This window comes from Epinephelus lanceolatus, chromosome 17 (genome assembly GCF_041903045.1).
Source record: "Epinephelus lanceolatus isolate andai-2023 chromosome 17, ASM4190304v1, whole genome shotgun sequence".
Classification (NCBI taxonomy): Eukaryota; Metazoa; Chordata; class Actinopteri; order Perciformes; family Serranidae; genus Epinephelus; species Epinephelus lanceolatus.
The window spans coordinates 25,044,880-25,060,751 of record NC_135750.1 but is presented as its reverse complement, the minus strand read 5'-3'; the positions used below and the strand labels follow the sequence as shown (position 1 = coordinate 25,060,751).

The following is a 15,872-nucleotide window of genomic DNA, read 5'->3' as shown; positions in this document are numbered from 1 at the left end:
AAATTGACACCTTATCCCAGAACGTCCAAAACTGACGTAGGAGGATCATATTTTGACGTTATGTCCTCTGACATGGCCGTATTTGGATGAGAATGCATTGATCATACCCTTCCTCTACCCCCATTTCCAGTCTGTCTGTTCTAACTATCCAATAAAGGTGAAAATTCCCCCCAAAAATCCTTCAACTGTCAAAAGAATGGTCAACTTTTCAGATCCAATTTCACTCCAGTTTTTTGTTAGAGCTTTTTTTTTTTTTTTTTGCTAGGTACAAGGTTGTTTTTGTAAGGTGTCTGTCTCTTTAGCCACCTCAGTTTTTTCCATTGGTAGAGAAGAGCAGGGATGGTTGTAACACTTTTTGTCTTGGCACCCATAACATCTTCAATTTTTGTGTCAGAGCTCTCAAATTTTGACACAAAATACCCTTATTTGTCTATGATAGGTCCAAAAAAATGGCGTCATGCCTGAAAATCAGTGTTTTGGCTGTAAAATCTGCATATTTGAGCTATGAAATTTCAAATGCAAAGTCAGAAAAGAACTGATCATATATGACTCTCAGAGCATCCCATCCTGACAGTGGTGCTCTCAGAACCAATTCTTTGTTAAAGCCATTCCCGTCTTACTCTAACAGCAACATTGTTTAGAATTCAATATCCCATAATGTCTTTTATTGTCCCAGTAGTCTCAGAAAGGCTTCATATGAAGCATTTCCATGTTTGGTTGATTCGACCATCACTGACTGGCGCAGTTAAAGATTGTTTGACCTGGAAAATGGCTTCTGTAGCTTCCCTCATTATTCAGCATGAATAAATAAGAAAAGCATCTCTTTGGAGCGCACTAGTACATCCCACTGTACATGGAAGAATAATCACCTCTCGTCGCAGATCTGCTTCTATCAGTGTCTGGGTAAAAAGAGGGATTCAAAAGGGCTGTGCTGATGCAAGGACTTTTTTTACACTCCTCCATTGCTCATACACACTTATCCCTATTCATATACAGTATGTGAATGTGTGTTAGAAAGAGAGAGCTGTCATGTGGCGTCTCAGAGAATGGACTGGTTTGATCCTCCTCCGTGTTCACAGATAAAAGTCTATGAGTCACTGACTGGGATCTTTTAATGATCTCACCCATACCACCTATTTCCACCTCCTTGTCTTTTCTATCAATAATAGCATGTGCACTCAGGCTGAATCTTCCTGTTCTTACCACATAAGACGAAAATTGACAACATTAGTTTCCAATGACAGCTGCAGAGTCCAAGTGGTGCTCACGTAGACACACAAAAAACGTGACGTGGAATCTTTCACCATGAGACACAACAATATAAATCATAGGTGACATGTTTGTAACGTTTATCCATCAAACATCCTGTGCTACTCTTTCAGTTGGTTCACCGTGAGTTCTTGCACTTCATCCATTAGCTCCCATCCACTGTTCCTGACGTTCCCCATTTTCAAACCCAAACACAAGAGTGTGGAGCAATGGAAAATAATAAAGGATCCAGTGGATTTTTGATAGCTGAGGGACATCAGAGTGGGTCTGGGCAGAGTGTTTTTAGAGCTTCCTGTCCTAGTTAGGCAGGGCTTGAGTGTGAGGTAGAGTCTAAGCAGTGAATTATTCAGTGCAGCTTCCTTTAGGCATGCTCACATTCAGCTGCTTTTACACACACACACATGCAGAGCCACTGCAGACACACTCATATGTATGTCTTTAAAGACATTGATGCAGGGTCACAGGGACAGCAGAGGCGTTTGCAGATCAATACCGAGCAGTTCAACTTGCAGCACTGACAGCGATCTGCTTTCCTCTGATGGATTATCTGTTTGTGTATAATGGCTCCTCAGGAGTAAAACACAAGCGACATGCAGAAAGACATAATAAAGATATAAAGAGAGGATGTCAGGCACAATTTCAGTTGACCAGCCGCTGCTACAAAGTGAGTAGGACAGCTCTCAGTTTGAAACTGCCAGGAAACTGGATGTGAAGCTCTGAATTGTCACTTCAGGTTTCAAAACCAATTTTCTTTCGTTTTTTAGAAAGACCTATCAGACCATAGTCGAGGGACACTCACCTTGTGAATGAGCCTGAAAATGTTACCCACTTCAACACTTCTACAATTTAAACTGTGATGTCTTTGGCAAAGTCGAAGACAGGACATGTGAGGGGTGATGTGAGACTGAAAGCTGAAAGCTGTGACCTAGGTCAGTCAGTCCATCAGTCAGTCAGCTGGGATTTAAGTCTCAGTCACTTAACAAACCATCGCAGTGACAGGAATCTCTGAACATCTGAGGTACTTATGTCGAGTCAGTTCATGGTAAGAAATACTGGACACCTCCTATAATGAATTAAAGCACAGCAATAGCTGAGGTTGTATATTTGCCTTGTCGTCCTTAGACTGTGCAGCATGTTTGTGTTGAAGTCATTGTAAAATGTTTCTGCAATCATTTGCATCAACTCAGTCACAGTGGACCCCAAACTTTTCACTGCCACAGCAATCCCTGACCTTATGTTACCTCACATTAAAATGAGCTCTACACAGTGCAGACTTTAAATTTCGCAGAAGAAACCACTGGTATTGGATCAGTCATTCATACTGGCAGATACGAGTTGAGGTATTAACATTTGTTGGACAGAACAAGCTGAATGGCTGCATCCCTAATGTTTGTGTGTCAGCTCATCACAATTTGCACTAAAGCCTGACAATTAGACTAAACACACAGACCAAGTACAATAAATAATCTTTGTTATGTTGATCTTTCTTTCCACATTTTATTATGCTGATGAAAATGATATGAGAATGATATTATGTAGTAAATATTAATGGACTTCAATGTGAAGTTGCATTATTACTTATTTTTGTATCTTCCTATAGTGCCCTTCATGTATTGTTAATACTTTTTTAAATTATTAATCTCATTTTAAATCTGCAGCTACCTAATGTCCCTATCCTTTTTATCAAACCCATATCCCCACCCAGCTGTGTCAAGAGCAAACTTGACACAAATTCACAAGAATGCAGGAAATTAAGTGCCCAAAATGTTTTGGAGGACCCCCAAACTCTCACAGTTGCCCCCTCCAAGTGATGAAACAAAACCTATGCCCTTGTGCCAGATTACTGTATTACTGTATACTGTATTTTGAAGGAGTATTAGTGGATTGCATATATTTTCATACAGCACAAAATTAAGCATTAAAAAGGTTTCTCGTAACTAACTGGGGTTTTACAAGTAATTGTGGATAATATTCCTGAGTGCATATAATGTTCACTTTGTAAATTATTAAACACCAAACTATGCAAAGTAATATGTAAAGAACTGAATGACCTTGAAGACATTTTCATCATATTGTCCTCAATTACATAACCAGCACATATTCTGTGCTAATTTCAGAATGAAAAACCTTAAAGACAATTCACACAGCTATTATAATTAAATATATTAATAATAAAACCAGCATTGAGGAGCATAAACGCGAGAAATCGCTTGAAAAGACAATCAATATGTTGTGTTACAAAGTGGGGTCTGGGGACCGTCACTAAGCTTTAATTGCGGGATTCCGCGTGGACAAAGCATTAGGTAATTTTATTACAAATTATTTCACTTGAAGCAACTCCAATTAGGGTGTTTATGGGCTACACAACACCACACCGCCCCCACCTTAACAGCACTGGTCCCATCATATCTGTCACACAGTCCGTTTATAGCCCAGAGTTTCTGCACGCTGCCAGCTCAGCGCCTCCGTCCAGTCAGTTCCGTGCGGAGCGTCCTTTGCCCTGCAGGGACCACCGCCACGGGGGGTCGGGGAGGACAGCCGGGCACACCTGCCTCCGGGACAGGGTGGGTGGTGGGTGGTGGGAGGTGATCGTGATGCTGTAGAGGTGGAGGGGGGGATGATGGATGTGTGACGTTGGCGAATTGCAGCAATTGCCAAACTGTAGGCTACGTGAGGAGAGACCAGCCAGGACGCACTGGATACAGCAGATTTGAGGAGGGAAGGCAAGTGGAGGAAGGGGGTGGGGGGATACGGCAGAGGTAGAAAAAAAATCCTCAAGAGGGAGTTGGATGGATGCGAGGGGACAGAGAGCAGGAGACCGGCTCTAGAAACATCAAGGGTCCCATCAAGTGGTCTGGTGTCTGCACCAATTCAGCTTCAGGGATGTAGTCGAAGCGGTTTAGAGCTCAGCCCATCCGAGCTCATCATCATGAAGAAACACTCCGCAAGGGTTGCCCCGCTGTCCGCCTGCAACAGTCCGGTGCTCACCCTCACCAAAGTGGAAGGTAGGGAGAGTTGATGTGCATTTGGAAAGCCTGCAACCCCGTAAACTGGGGCTGCTGCTGTGTGTGTGTGTCTGTCAGGCAGCCTGTTGTGGTTTTTCCACAGAATACTCTAAATTTAGAAGCACCCTTTTGTTGATCTGATGGAGAGAGGGGTTTCTGCTGAAATATTTCTCTCAAGGCACGTATCTCATTCAAGACAGGGATCAACTTTAGGAAATCTTAGTGCGAGCAGGAAAACAACACGGGGATCAATCAAGCGCGCAACTTGGCGTTAAATCTATGGTGCAACATTTATGCAAACAATTTGACATCGGACAGCATCCTAATCACACCTCTGCATATAAATCGCCATATGCTCTCAGAATATAATCGCATTATCTATTTAGGATTTTCTTCCACCGTGTGATGTTTCTGAAATCCACCAAATGAAGCCTGAAATAAACCTGCACTGTCCGAATTACTGTTATTGACGCATTGATTTTTTTTTAATTGGGGAGGATAAGCGCGACTCATGTCGGCCTGATGAACACTGAGCTAAATTTACTGGTCCATAGGGAGGATCTTAAGTTGTTATTGCAGTAGGGATTCCCCCTCACACTCCCCACCCCTCCACCCATCACTGGCTGCAAGAGTCACAGCTAAAATACCAGAGCATCACGTCAGAGCAGCTGGGACATGAGCCCAGCAGTAAACATGTTAATGGTCCCTGTAAGCTGGTCTTCAGTCTGCCTGTGCTGGCTTCATGACGGCTCAATCATTGGGTCTCCCTGCCTTGTCTGTGAATCCCTTTGATCTGCAGGAGCGCAATTAGGACATTTCCTGTCGACATCATGAAGGGACAGCTCCTCTCTGACTGTGTGTGTGTTGGGCATGTTGCTGCATCACCTGTCCTGACATCTTGAACAAGTATAGTGTCACAGCTCTCTTCCCAACTGTTCTCCTCAGCCCTATGCCTGTGCAAAGGAGCTGTGTTATGCTTTCTTTAATCCGCCTCTCAGCACAGAGGACTACTGAATGTCTCAGTGTTTGGCATAAGCACAGAGAAAACACTTCGTTGGCTGCTGATTTCACAGCATTTTAGTGCATCTGAAGTAATCCTGTATTTGCATCTCTCAGGCAACTTAAAGAAAAAATAAGGATTTAAGTGTATTAATAAAAGATTCATGTATATACAAGCTTGCTTTCTTAACATAAACATTCATGCTTTTATTCATTTTGGCATAATTCAAACTCATATACGCATATCAAGGTGCATTAAAGCAGTTGTGGTGACTTACAGTTAACATCAGCTTTATGTTATGCCTCTGGTAGCTGTACTTTCTGCAGTGCAGTGAGGCAGCGCTAGAGTGAACGCTGATGTCAACCAGTCAACCCGCAGAAAGTGGAGGTAATTTGCCAAAATGTCAGTGCAGCCTCTATAAAGCGGAGTTTACAAGCTTTAATTAATACAAAAGTTAATTATGGAGACAATAACCTAAATGTTTGTGGGACTGTTTACCTCACACGCTCCGTTGCAGCAGTTTTTGGGAGTCAAAACTTGAGCTTGCTGAATCAGACGTGTCAGTGAAGCTTAACTCTACCTCTCATTGTTTGGGAGTTCACAACAGTGTGTGGTATTAATGTGAAACTATATGAAAGTGCTTCATTATTTATAATTTATGAGTAGAGCAGCTGCTGGAATACGAATGAGGGATTTTGATGCGGTTTCATATGGACACTGCAGAAATCAAATTAACTAACCAGATGCTGTAGCTGTTTAGACTGTGTTGCATATATTCAGTCACTCCAAGGCATTCTGGATAACCTCAGAATAATCACTGCTGCTGGGTTACCAATGCTTTTAAGCTTATTAGTGTGAATGTCAGCTCAAAATATTTTATTTTTTGAAGATGGCGGAGTGCTATTTGACAAGCTTCTATATACAGAATTAACAAAAGCTGCTGTGGGTAGAGGAAGGATTGTAAATGTGTGTGCGTGTGGGGGGGGTGATACAGTATTGTAAATTGTCGAAGGGAGTCAAAGCTGTAGAGTTTATGATGTGACTGTTCGGCTCCCCGTTTCAGCAGCTGCTTTGAAGGAGGAGGGAATCACAGGGGGCCACAGCGGATCAACACACAGCTTTTCAGACACTCCGCTGCTTATGTAACCCCAGCTCCAAAACCTCTGTTCTGCTCACTAACAACCTGCGCCCGACTGTCAGAAGAGTTATTTTTTTCAATGCGGGATCTTCTGTAGTCTTTTCTTCTTCTTTCTTGTTTTTTTGTGTCCAGTAGTTAACTTCCACAGTGCTACGGAGTATTACTGTAGTGGTGCACAGTCTTACAAAAACAAGTACAAGACTGAGATGTTGTGACAGTCAGCTCTGTGAACCCAAATTCAGAGGTCTAATTTGTTGTTTTTGGATCTGAACATTACGTTTTTCTACATTTGATACTGTGACTAGTTCACCAGCATCTCAGGAACTATCATGCAGTCATGATTTGTGCTTTGGGGTAAAGGTAGAACCACCACCAATCAATTTTGACGCCAGACTTAGTGGTACAATCTTGAGGCTAGTAATGCAACAATCTATCATCAGGCAGCACATCCCAGAATCATCCTTTGTTCCTTTAATAATTTTATTTAGTGGCCAAAGTCCATTTCTGAGTATCTGCTGCTGTCTCCCGCAGCCACAAGTTTGATTCACTGTCTTCATCTGCAGTATTTACTTCTTTCTATATGTGTTCTCGGGACATATCCACCCAACCAGCAGCCCATGGATGATAATTATTGATTTCTTTTCCAATGTATTTCTAACGATGATGTCTTTTGGGGAATGTCTGTGCCGTGTCGTCAGAGGCAGGGGTAAGAAGTTCATGAAAATCCCTTTAATCTCTGTAATTTCATTACACGCCTGGAAACAGAACAGGCGTCTTTGAACAGCAATTCAGTGTACATACATCCCAGAGGAAGCCGGTCATATTTCACCAGCTGCTATTATGGGCACACTGAACCTTTCTTCAGGGCTCCATGCACCTTGACCAGAGACTGCTGTATGTAAATCGATTGATAGCAAATTATAACTGTTTGCACACAGAAGTAGAGGTTTAAATGTACACCATTATCTCATTGAACATAGTACCGGATCTTCAGTGTTTCCCAGTGAGATGGATTAGCATTTTATTGTGAACAGTCCAGCAGTCTGCTTTTTCCTGTCTGGTTCAATATTTTAAAAATGTTTTGATAAGTGTTGCAAAGTCAAGTATGGGTTAATTGCTTTGTGTGGATATTGCCCGAGGTGATGGATGTAAAGTCGGTCCATTTGGCCTGTCTGCCCTGCTCTTTGTGCGCAGTCTGTGAATCATCATCTTAATAAAATATGTGCATTTAGCACAAGAGTAGCAGCGTTTACAACTGAACAAGTTGAGATTACAACTTTTAGACATGGATGATTTCAGTTTGAGGTGAAGAACCAACCTAAACACCAGAATAGATGCTGGCATTATATGTTTCTGCAAACCATGGATATGTAACATTTGTACCTCATAGTGGATATGTCAAAACTTCACTAAAATAAACCCCTTTTTAGTGGCACAGTTGTCGCTGGAAATGCTGGCGATGTCTCGCTAAAAACCAATCGCTTCTGGTGCCACAGCTTCCATAGAAATGCGGCCAATGTAAACAACAGGTTTTGTTGTGGTCAGTGGTCTGCAAACAAATCACCAGAATAAATGTTGGCATTGTATGTTTGTACAAGCCATGGATATGTAACGTGTGTGGCAAAAAGACCCCACTTAGGTTATGATTAGGAAAGGATCACATTTTGTCTTAGAATATACATGATTCAGGGGGCAAAGACACGGCTGGAAATGCCCCAGATGTCTTGCCAGAAAACGATTGATTTGGTGATACAGTCTGAAAATGGCGCTAATGTCTCCCTAAAAAATAACCACTTTTGGTGGCATGATTGCTGCTTCAAATGCTGCTGATGTGTAGCTGAAAAACACCCAGTTTTGTGGTTTCTTTATCTCGATCGGTGGTCTGTATCTTGGCAGCTGTCTTGCCCAGGTGTCACACCATCCACCATTCCCTCCCCCTCCCGATAACAAAGTCAGCTCATATAAACGTTATCAGAGCTACGTCACTTTAGGAATGTTGCTATAGTATGTGTAAAACATATAAATGTAACGTATCTGTGGTTTGTAGAAACATATAATGACAACATTTAATTCAGGCGACTGACTTGGAAGAACATAAAAATCATCAATGTTTAAAACATAAATAACATGACATGTTTCCTTCAAGCCCACTCACAAAGGACATAAATAGAATCTTACATCTCATGCTCATTTGCATGTGTCTTATTTGTATGTAAATGTACAGTACAGGCCAAAAGTTTGGACACACCTTCTCATTCAATGCGTTTTCTTTATTTTCATGACTATTTACATTGTAGATTCTCACTGAAGGCATCAAAACTATGAATGAACACATGTGGAGTTATGTACTTAACAAAAAAAGGTGAAATAACTGAAAACATGTTTTATATTCTAGTTTCTTCAAAATAGCCACCCTTTGCTCTGATTACTGCTTTGCACACTCTTGGCATTCTCTCCATGAGCTTCAAGAGGTAGTCACCTGAAATGGTTTCCACTTCACAGGTGTGCCTTATCAGGGTTAATTAGTGGAATTTCTTGCTTTATCAATGGGGTTGGGACCATCAGTTGTGTTGTGCAGAAGTCAGGTTAATACACAGCCGACAGCCCTATTGGACAACTGTTAAAATTCATATTATGGCAAGAACCAATCAGCTAACTAAAGAAAAACGAGTGGCCATCATTACTTTAAGAAATGAAGGTCAGTCAGTCCGGAAAATTGCAAAAACTTTAAATGTGTCCCCAAGTGGAGTCGCAAAAACCATCAAGCGCTACAACGAAACTGGCACACATGAGGACCAACCCAGGAAAGGAAGACCAAGAGTCACCTCTGCTTCTGAGGATAAGTTCATCCAAGTCACCAGCCTCAGAAATCGCAAGTTAACAGCAGCTCAGATCAGAGACCAGATGAATGCCACACAGAGTTCTAGCAGCAGACCCATCTCTAGAACAACTGTTAAGAGGAGACTGCGCGAATCAGGCCTTCATGGTCAAATAGCTGCTAGGAAACCACTGCTAAGGAGAGGCAACAAGCAGAAGAGATTTGTTTGGGCCAAGAAACACAAGGAATGGACATTAGACCAGTGGAAATCTGTGCTTTGGTCTGATGAGTCCAAATTTGAGATCTTTGGTTCTAACCGCCGTGTCTTTGTGAGACGCAGAAAAGGTGAACGGATGGATTCCACATGCCTGGTTCCCACTGTGAAGCATGGAGGAGGAGGTGTGATGGTGTGGGGGTGTTTTGCTGGTGACACTGTTGGGGATTTATTCAAAATTGAAGGCACACTGAACCAGCATGGCTACCACAGCATCCTGCAGCGACATGCCATCCCATCCGGTTTGCGTTTAGTTGGACGATCATGTATTTTTCAACAGGACAGTGACCCCAAACACACCTCCAGGCTGTGTAAGGGCTATTTGACCAAGAAGGAGAGTGATGGAGTGCTGCGGCAGATGACCTGGCCTCCACAGTCACCGGACCTGAACCCAATCGAGATGGTTTGTTGTGAGCTGGACCGCAGAGTGAGGGCAAAGGGGCCAACAAGTGCTAAACACCTCTGGGAACTCCTTCAAGACTGTTGGAAAACCATTTCAGGTGACTACCTCTTGAAGCTCATGGAGAGAATGCCAAGAGTGTGCAAAGCAGTAATCAGAGCAAAGGGTGGCTATTTTGAAGAAACTAGAATATAAAACATGTTTTCAGTTATTTCACCTTTTTTTGTTAAGTACATAACTCCACATGTGTTCATTCATAGTTTTGATGCCTTCAGTGAGAATCTACAATGTAAATAGTCATGAAAATAAAGAAAACGCATTGAATGAGAAGGTGTGTCCAAACTTTTGGCCTGTACTGTATATTCGGTCCTGTGTGAAGAGCAAAAACCTCAATATGGAGATGAGGCTACATCTGCTATAACACAGATCAAAGATACATAAATGAGTGCTTAGTCTGCATCAGCGGTGTTAAAAGATCATTAAAAGCAGCCATGACGTTAATTTTGGAGTTTTTCTCTCCGAGCTCCATTAATATGTTACATCTCACTTTGATCCTTTGAATGTAATTGGAGTTGACTTTGAAGGTAGTCAGAGGAGTAATGCTTTTAAATTCATTTTAAAAGCAAGTGAAACAGGCCCTTCTCGTTTGATAGGTGTGCACTGAATACACAATGACAGGGCTTTTATTTTATTACCAGGCCGAGCTTTTGCTCTGGTTTATGTAATGCATGGCGCGTGTGCAGAGAGAGCCATCAGTTTCACTGTAATGAATGAGATTTCACTGAATAGATGGATTGATGTTAAGTGCTAAATTGATTAACTGTATAAGTTCATTTGAGGTTTGCTACCACGACTTCCTTCCTGCATATCTAAGAAAAGGCCCTCTGTAACAGTGTCATAGTGTTTCATGTTTGAGCAAAATCCTCTGCAAAAATGTGTAAAGAGGAAGCTCTGAGCTCTAATCCTAAATTGAGGGAGTTGATCCGAAAGCTTTCTTCAGGGTGCAGGACGGCTGCCTATCCTCTTTAAATGTCTAATGCAGCCAGTAGACCAGATGGCATACTTGTGGTGTACCTAAAAGGCTAATTATTACAAAGCTGAAATAACAAAATATTTCTACCATCCCTACAGCATTTGTAGTAATTGTGACCAGCCCGGGATTAGTGTCAGCAAAAATGTGTGCTATGTTGCATTTAATCTGTAAAAATGACTTAGTTGGCAGTTCACTCCATTTAAATCTTCTTTGACAAACTTTCTTTTGATTCCATTAAAAAACTAGTTGGTCATCAAACTGTAAGGGTCATTTTTCGGCAGTGATGTAAAGAAAAGGTGGAAATATTTCTGAAAATTGTGAAGTCCAAAGTCAGGTTTATGGGAGTCTGATTCTGTATTATCAGTGGCCTTGGGGTGCTGAGAGGGAGTAAAACTGCTGTTTGGGCAAACAGAGCATACACCTGCGGTGGTTGCCTAGCCATTACTTCAACAGGGACGCTGTGGCCAATCTTTTAAATATTGATTTGTCGCGGAAAGTGCTGGGATGCTTGCCAGTCTGTTAAACTGCAGGTCCATCATGCTATAGTCGCCGTTGTGAGGGACTGCAAGAGGGAGGGAGGGATGCTTCAGGACTGGTGGGCTGTGGGCTGTGTACCCGCTGCCAAATATGAGTAACTGCTATTGCTGTGCTGTAACAAACAGCAAACAGACACACACAGAAACACACTGGCCTGCTTGCACCAGTGTTTTGTTGTGTCACTAACCAATGAGGCATTGGAGGGCCGCAGCATTGACCTGTGTTGCGAGCATCTGTTGAACCAGCTGGGCAGGTCGGGGCAGTGACAAACAACAAGTTTGCAGCTCGCAGTGAGGAAGTCACGCCGTTGTCCTTTGAGGTTGAAGGAGAAACCGGTGGGGAATTAAGGAGAGCAGGATCAGTAACAGTCGTCCCGCCCTTGTCTGCCCTCCTGGGGCTTTGTCCCCCTCAGCCCATGTGGTCCCACCTATCAGCTGGTTGACGCAGCAGGGTGTGTTTGCCGCCTGACTCTCTGTTGCGTTATTGAGCGAGACAGCCTTGTCAGATGAGCCTGCTCTGGTGTGTTGAAAGGCCTCTGACTGTCAGGTTGGCCTGACCAAGCTGTCACAGCCAAGTATCACAGACTCCCACTGTCTGTCAGACTTAGAGATTACAAAGACAGTGACTGCTGCCTGTCTGTCTTCTGCCTGCCTGTCTGACCGACCTGCCATGAAGCTCCCATCCTTCTGTAATGTGACATTTGCAGTTTACAGTTTACACAAATTCCAAAAAAAATGTTTTACTCTTTAAACAAATACAGACTGTGAGGCTCAGACTTTGACTTGCATGTCAGAAATGACAAACTGCATTAGTCAACATGATACTGAAGGATTTATTTTTATTAAGAGTGCTGATGTTGTGATTGATGTTGTGTGACAGCCATAGATGGACAAGTATTTTGCATTTTTGTCTTACATTTTTGCAAAGACGCTCTTCAATTTTTAAAATCTAAATTATGAAACCCAAATGTAAACCTAAGATTGATGTTATGTACAGTATATATATGGAATAATATTTGATCATGAGCATGACAGGATGAGTAAGTTGCACGAATCAATTCATATTCATCTCCAAGTAGAAACCCAAGAGACAGTAAGACAAGAAGAAGAGTTCCTCTGAAGTGTGTATCGGTGATTGATCTGTTTACCCTCTTGAATCACTGAGGCAGAGCGCTGCAGTGCACTCTCACTCCCACGGAGGTGTCGGCAAACAGCCAAACAGACAAACCTCTCTTACCTCGTTGTCTCCAACTTGAGGTCCCAGTGAAGCACTCCCGACAGTTGTATGGCCACCCTGGCAAACCAGCAGAGAGCCTAGATGCTATCATCACTGCTGCCTGCTGGGGTCTCTGCTCTTGCTCTGGGAGAAGCAGGGCAGCAGCAGAGAAAGCGGTGTATGGTGTGGGCGGCGGCCTATTCAGGGAGCTACAGAGGGACATAGCCGAGCTTTCTCGGCCTGTCATGGCCAGGCTCTGTGAAGTGTGAGAGCAGGCAGTCAGGCAGGGCTCTGCTGGCACGTTTGGGATTTGCAGCTATCAGCAGGAGAGATCTGCACTGCAGAGTCTGCAGGAGGAGGGAGGAGAGTGTGTGAGTGGGAATGAGGCTGGTCGGGAAGCAGGGAAGCATGGAAGCACGGACTGAGATGAAGAGGAAAAGCTGGAAAACTGGCTAGCTAATGGCCAGATAAATCTCAACACCAATTGTAGTGCTGCGACCCCACTGGAATGAGACATGTATTCAATACTCTCCCCATGAGGTGCTTAGTCTACTAAAACACTAGAGGCAGACAAATGAGCATATACGATAAAGATTGATTTACTGTGTCTTTAGTGGTAAAGAGAATGATTTGTCAACAGATTTTCACACAGGTGGAGAGATGTCGCACAGGGCAAGTGAATCTTTCTCCCAAAATGTCAATTAAGAAGCAAAGTTGTCCACTTTGCTGTGATAAAAACCCAGCAGGGCTGAAATATTATCCTTTATGTTGAGAAATGCTGTCCATATCATAACAAAAATCTTCTTTTAGTACTTACTTTACTCTTGAGATCACCTTTACCTGCACATATTGAGTACCATGTTGTTGTATGCTTCAGTTCAGCTGAGCGGTTGGGATGAACGCATCTGAGGAGGAGAGGCAATACAGCTGTCAGAGTGGATCCAAAGCTGGTCCTACAAGGATGCCAAACGCTTTCTTCCTGTCTCCAGTGATTTCACAGATGCCTGTTAGGTTCAGTTAAGCACATTTGGACATAAAATGTTTTGAATGAGTGGAGATATTTTCATCTAGTGTTAAATTAAGCATCTCTGCTAATACAATAATCTGCAACTACACCTCATCTAAATCTGGTTTAGGATGAAAAAGGCTGAGATTATTATTAAAATATTCAAAAAAATACACTTAAACTGAAGATTGCATTGCAGGCTTTTTTACCGCAGTCATGTCTGACCTTGACAATTGACATTTGATTATAAGCTGATAAGGTTAAGAGCTTTCAGTTAATCATTTAGCAGTTACAGGAGGAGACTCCTCCTGTGTGTTTCAGTCATGGTAATAATGGCTTCAAATGTCATTAGTCGAGGAGCCTTTCCATCTCACTCAGCCACTCTACTGACCCAGCTCTCTCACACTGATGAGTTCAGCGCTGCCCTGTATTGTTCATCAACGACAGTCAAGGTTGATACACTATCATTAGTCACCGTCAGGCTGAAGAAAGGAGTGCGCTAGCTTTAAATCATTGAGTCATTGCATCACTGGGTAACAAATGAATATACATTGATGCCTCAGCATTTAATCACACAAGCTTTAATTAATAATTTATACAACTGGGTTTCATTTAATAAGGGAGAGAGTGTAATTATATTCTGAGTATTATGCTAGCAGCTTCATCAAGGACAGTGTGACAAGATTGTGACTACGTTTAATGTTGTCATGACACTTCACAATGTGTGTTCACATGTGCCGGAGCTGGAAATGCTCAGCTGGGCCCCAGTGCCTCTCTGGGGGCTGATTGGCTTGGCCCATCACTGCATTTGGAAGATTAAACTGTGCTGCAGTATGGAGCAGTGGCCAGGGCCATGGGATGTGGGACGGAGGCCCAGGAAGGACAAAAACTGGGCAGTGTAAACAAGAGATGACCTTCAGAACAAGACAAAGAGCTCAGAATAGAGAAACCTAATTCTTACCCTTGTGCCCAAGACTTTGACAGACATCCACGTGTGTCTGTCTCTTTTTTTTTGTTTTTGTTTTTTTTGGTCTTTGCTGATTCATCATTTCATTGCAAGAACAGACAACGATCTTGAATCATCTTTCATTGCTGCCAAATTTGCCCCAGGACTTTCAGAGCTGTCAAGTGCTTTTTTTTTCCGAAGCAGGAAGCATTGTTCAGGATGCCCAAATAATGCGGTATAATTTCATCTTAATTGCATCACATTTTCACAGCAGATAAACAGAAATAAGAATCTTTTGTGCATCCAGCAGAGAGCCTGGGGAAGCCGGGGCATTAGCATGGGAAGTGATAGTCATCAGGGAAGTTAATCTGTGATATGATGAGGCCACCTGGCAAGGTCAGAGGCAGCTCTTCCAGGAAGAATGAGTCGTCTCATTGGGCATGACAGATGCCCTCGTATACAGCTGTCTTGTAAAATCCGTAGCGAGCCACTTGTATTAGATCAGAGGTGTAAAAGGGGGCAAGATTAGAAAAATTAAAATACCTGGGGACCAGCTACTTCTCACATAATATGGGTTATTAGACAAAAGAACATACAAATAAGACAATCGCAGCTGTTTGGTCTCACAGTGGAAAAGTATTCAACTTTCCACCCCACCTTAAAGCAACGGCCCTTGCTGTCATCTTTACGCTTCTTTGCTGTGGCCTATCTGCTGCCTTGTAAGAAATGTCTGCTTCTAAGTTAAGTTTGCTTGTTTACCATCTGTTGATGAAAACACTTTAATTAATTCCTTCTTGGTGCATGTCAGTTAACTTTATGATAGCGCTGCCACCATGAGGTGAACAGAAAAAATGCAAAGTGAACTTGCTTGGTTTACCAATATTGTATGGTGGGCTAGATGTAGTATGTTTTGATAAATGCTGCAGGCCATTTAAAATCAGTCCCAGCTTTGGACGTGCCTGTATTAGATGATAGGCGTCCCTTTAACTGCACAAATCACATTTACATGAAGACAGACAGTGTCATCAGTGCTAGGTATGTGGCAATAAACTGACACAGGACAGCTAGAATGATATGAGAGTGTTCAGTGTCCTGCAGTGTAAGCCCAACTTATTAGATTTATGCCTGTCTCAGTGAGGCCTTTTGAAGTGCATTCTGTATTCCAGTCAGCACCGTACAGTGCAGCTGAAGACTCCCTGCAGCACGTCATTACCTCTGGAAACACCATTAG

At 42.7% G+C, this 15,872-nt stretch overlaps 1 protein-coding gene across 2 annotated transcripts in view; it reads left to right on the top strand.

The window, feature by feature from the left end:
• The window catches only part of slc35f3b (solute carrier family 35 member F3b), a 66,218-nt gene that overhangs the window by 31,201 nt on the left and 19,145 nt on the right, over positions 1 to 15,872 (top strand). Inside the window, exon 1 of one of the 2 annotated variants that reach the window (XM_033612607.2) lies at positions 3,612 to 4,274. The exons of the other annotated variant lie outside the window; for it this stretch is intronic. Coding sequence (XP_033468498.1) covers positions 4,199 to 4,274 — 76 coding nt within the window. The 5' untranslated portion in view covers positions 3,612 to 4,198. Of the gene's footprint in view, positions 1 to 3,611; positions 4,275 to 15,872 lie in introns of those variants that run through there. 2 annotated transcript variants of the gene reach the window in all.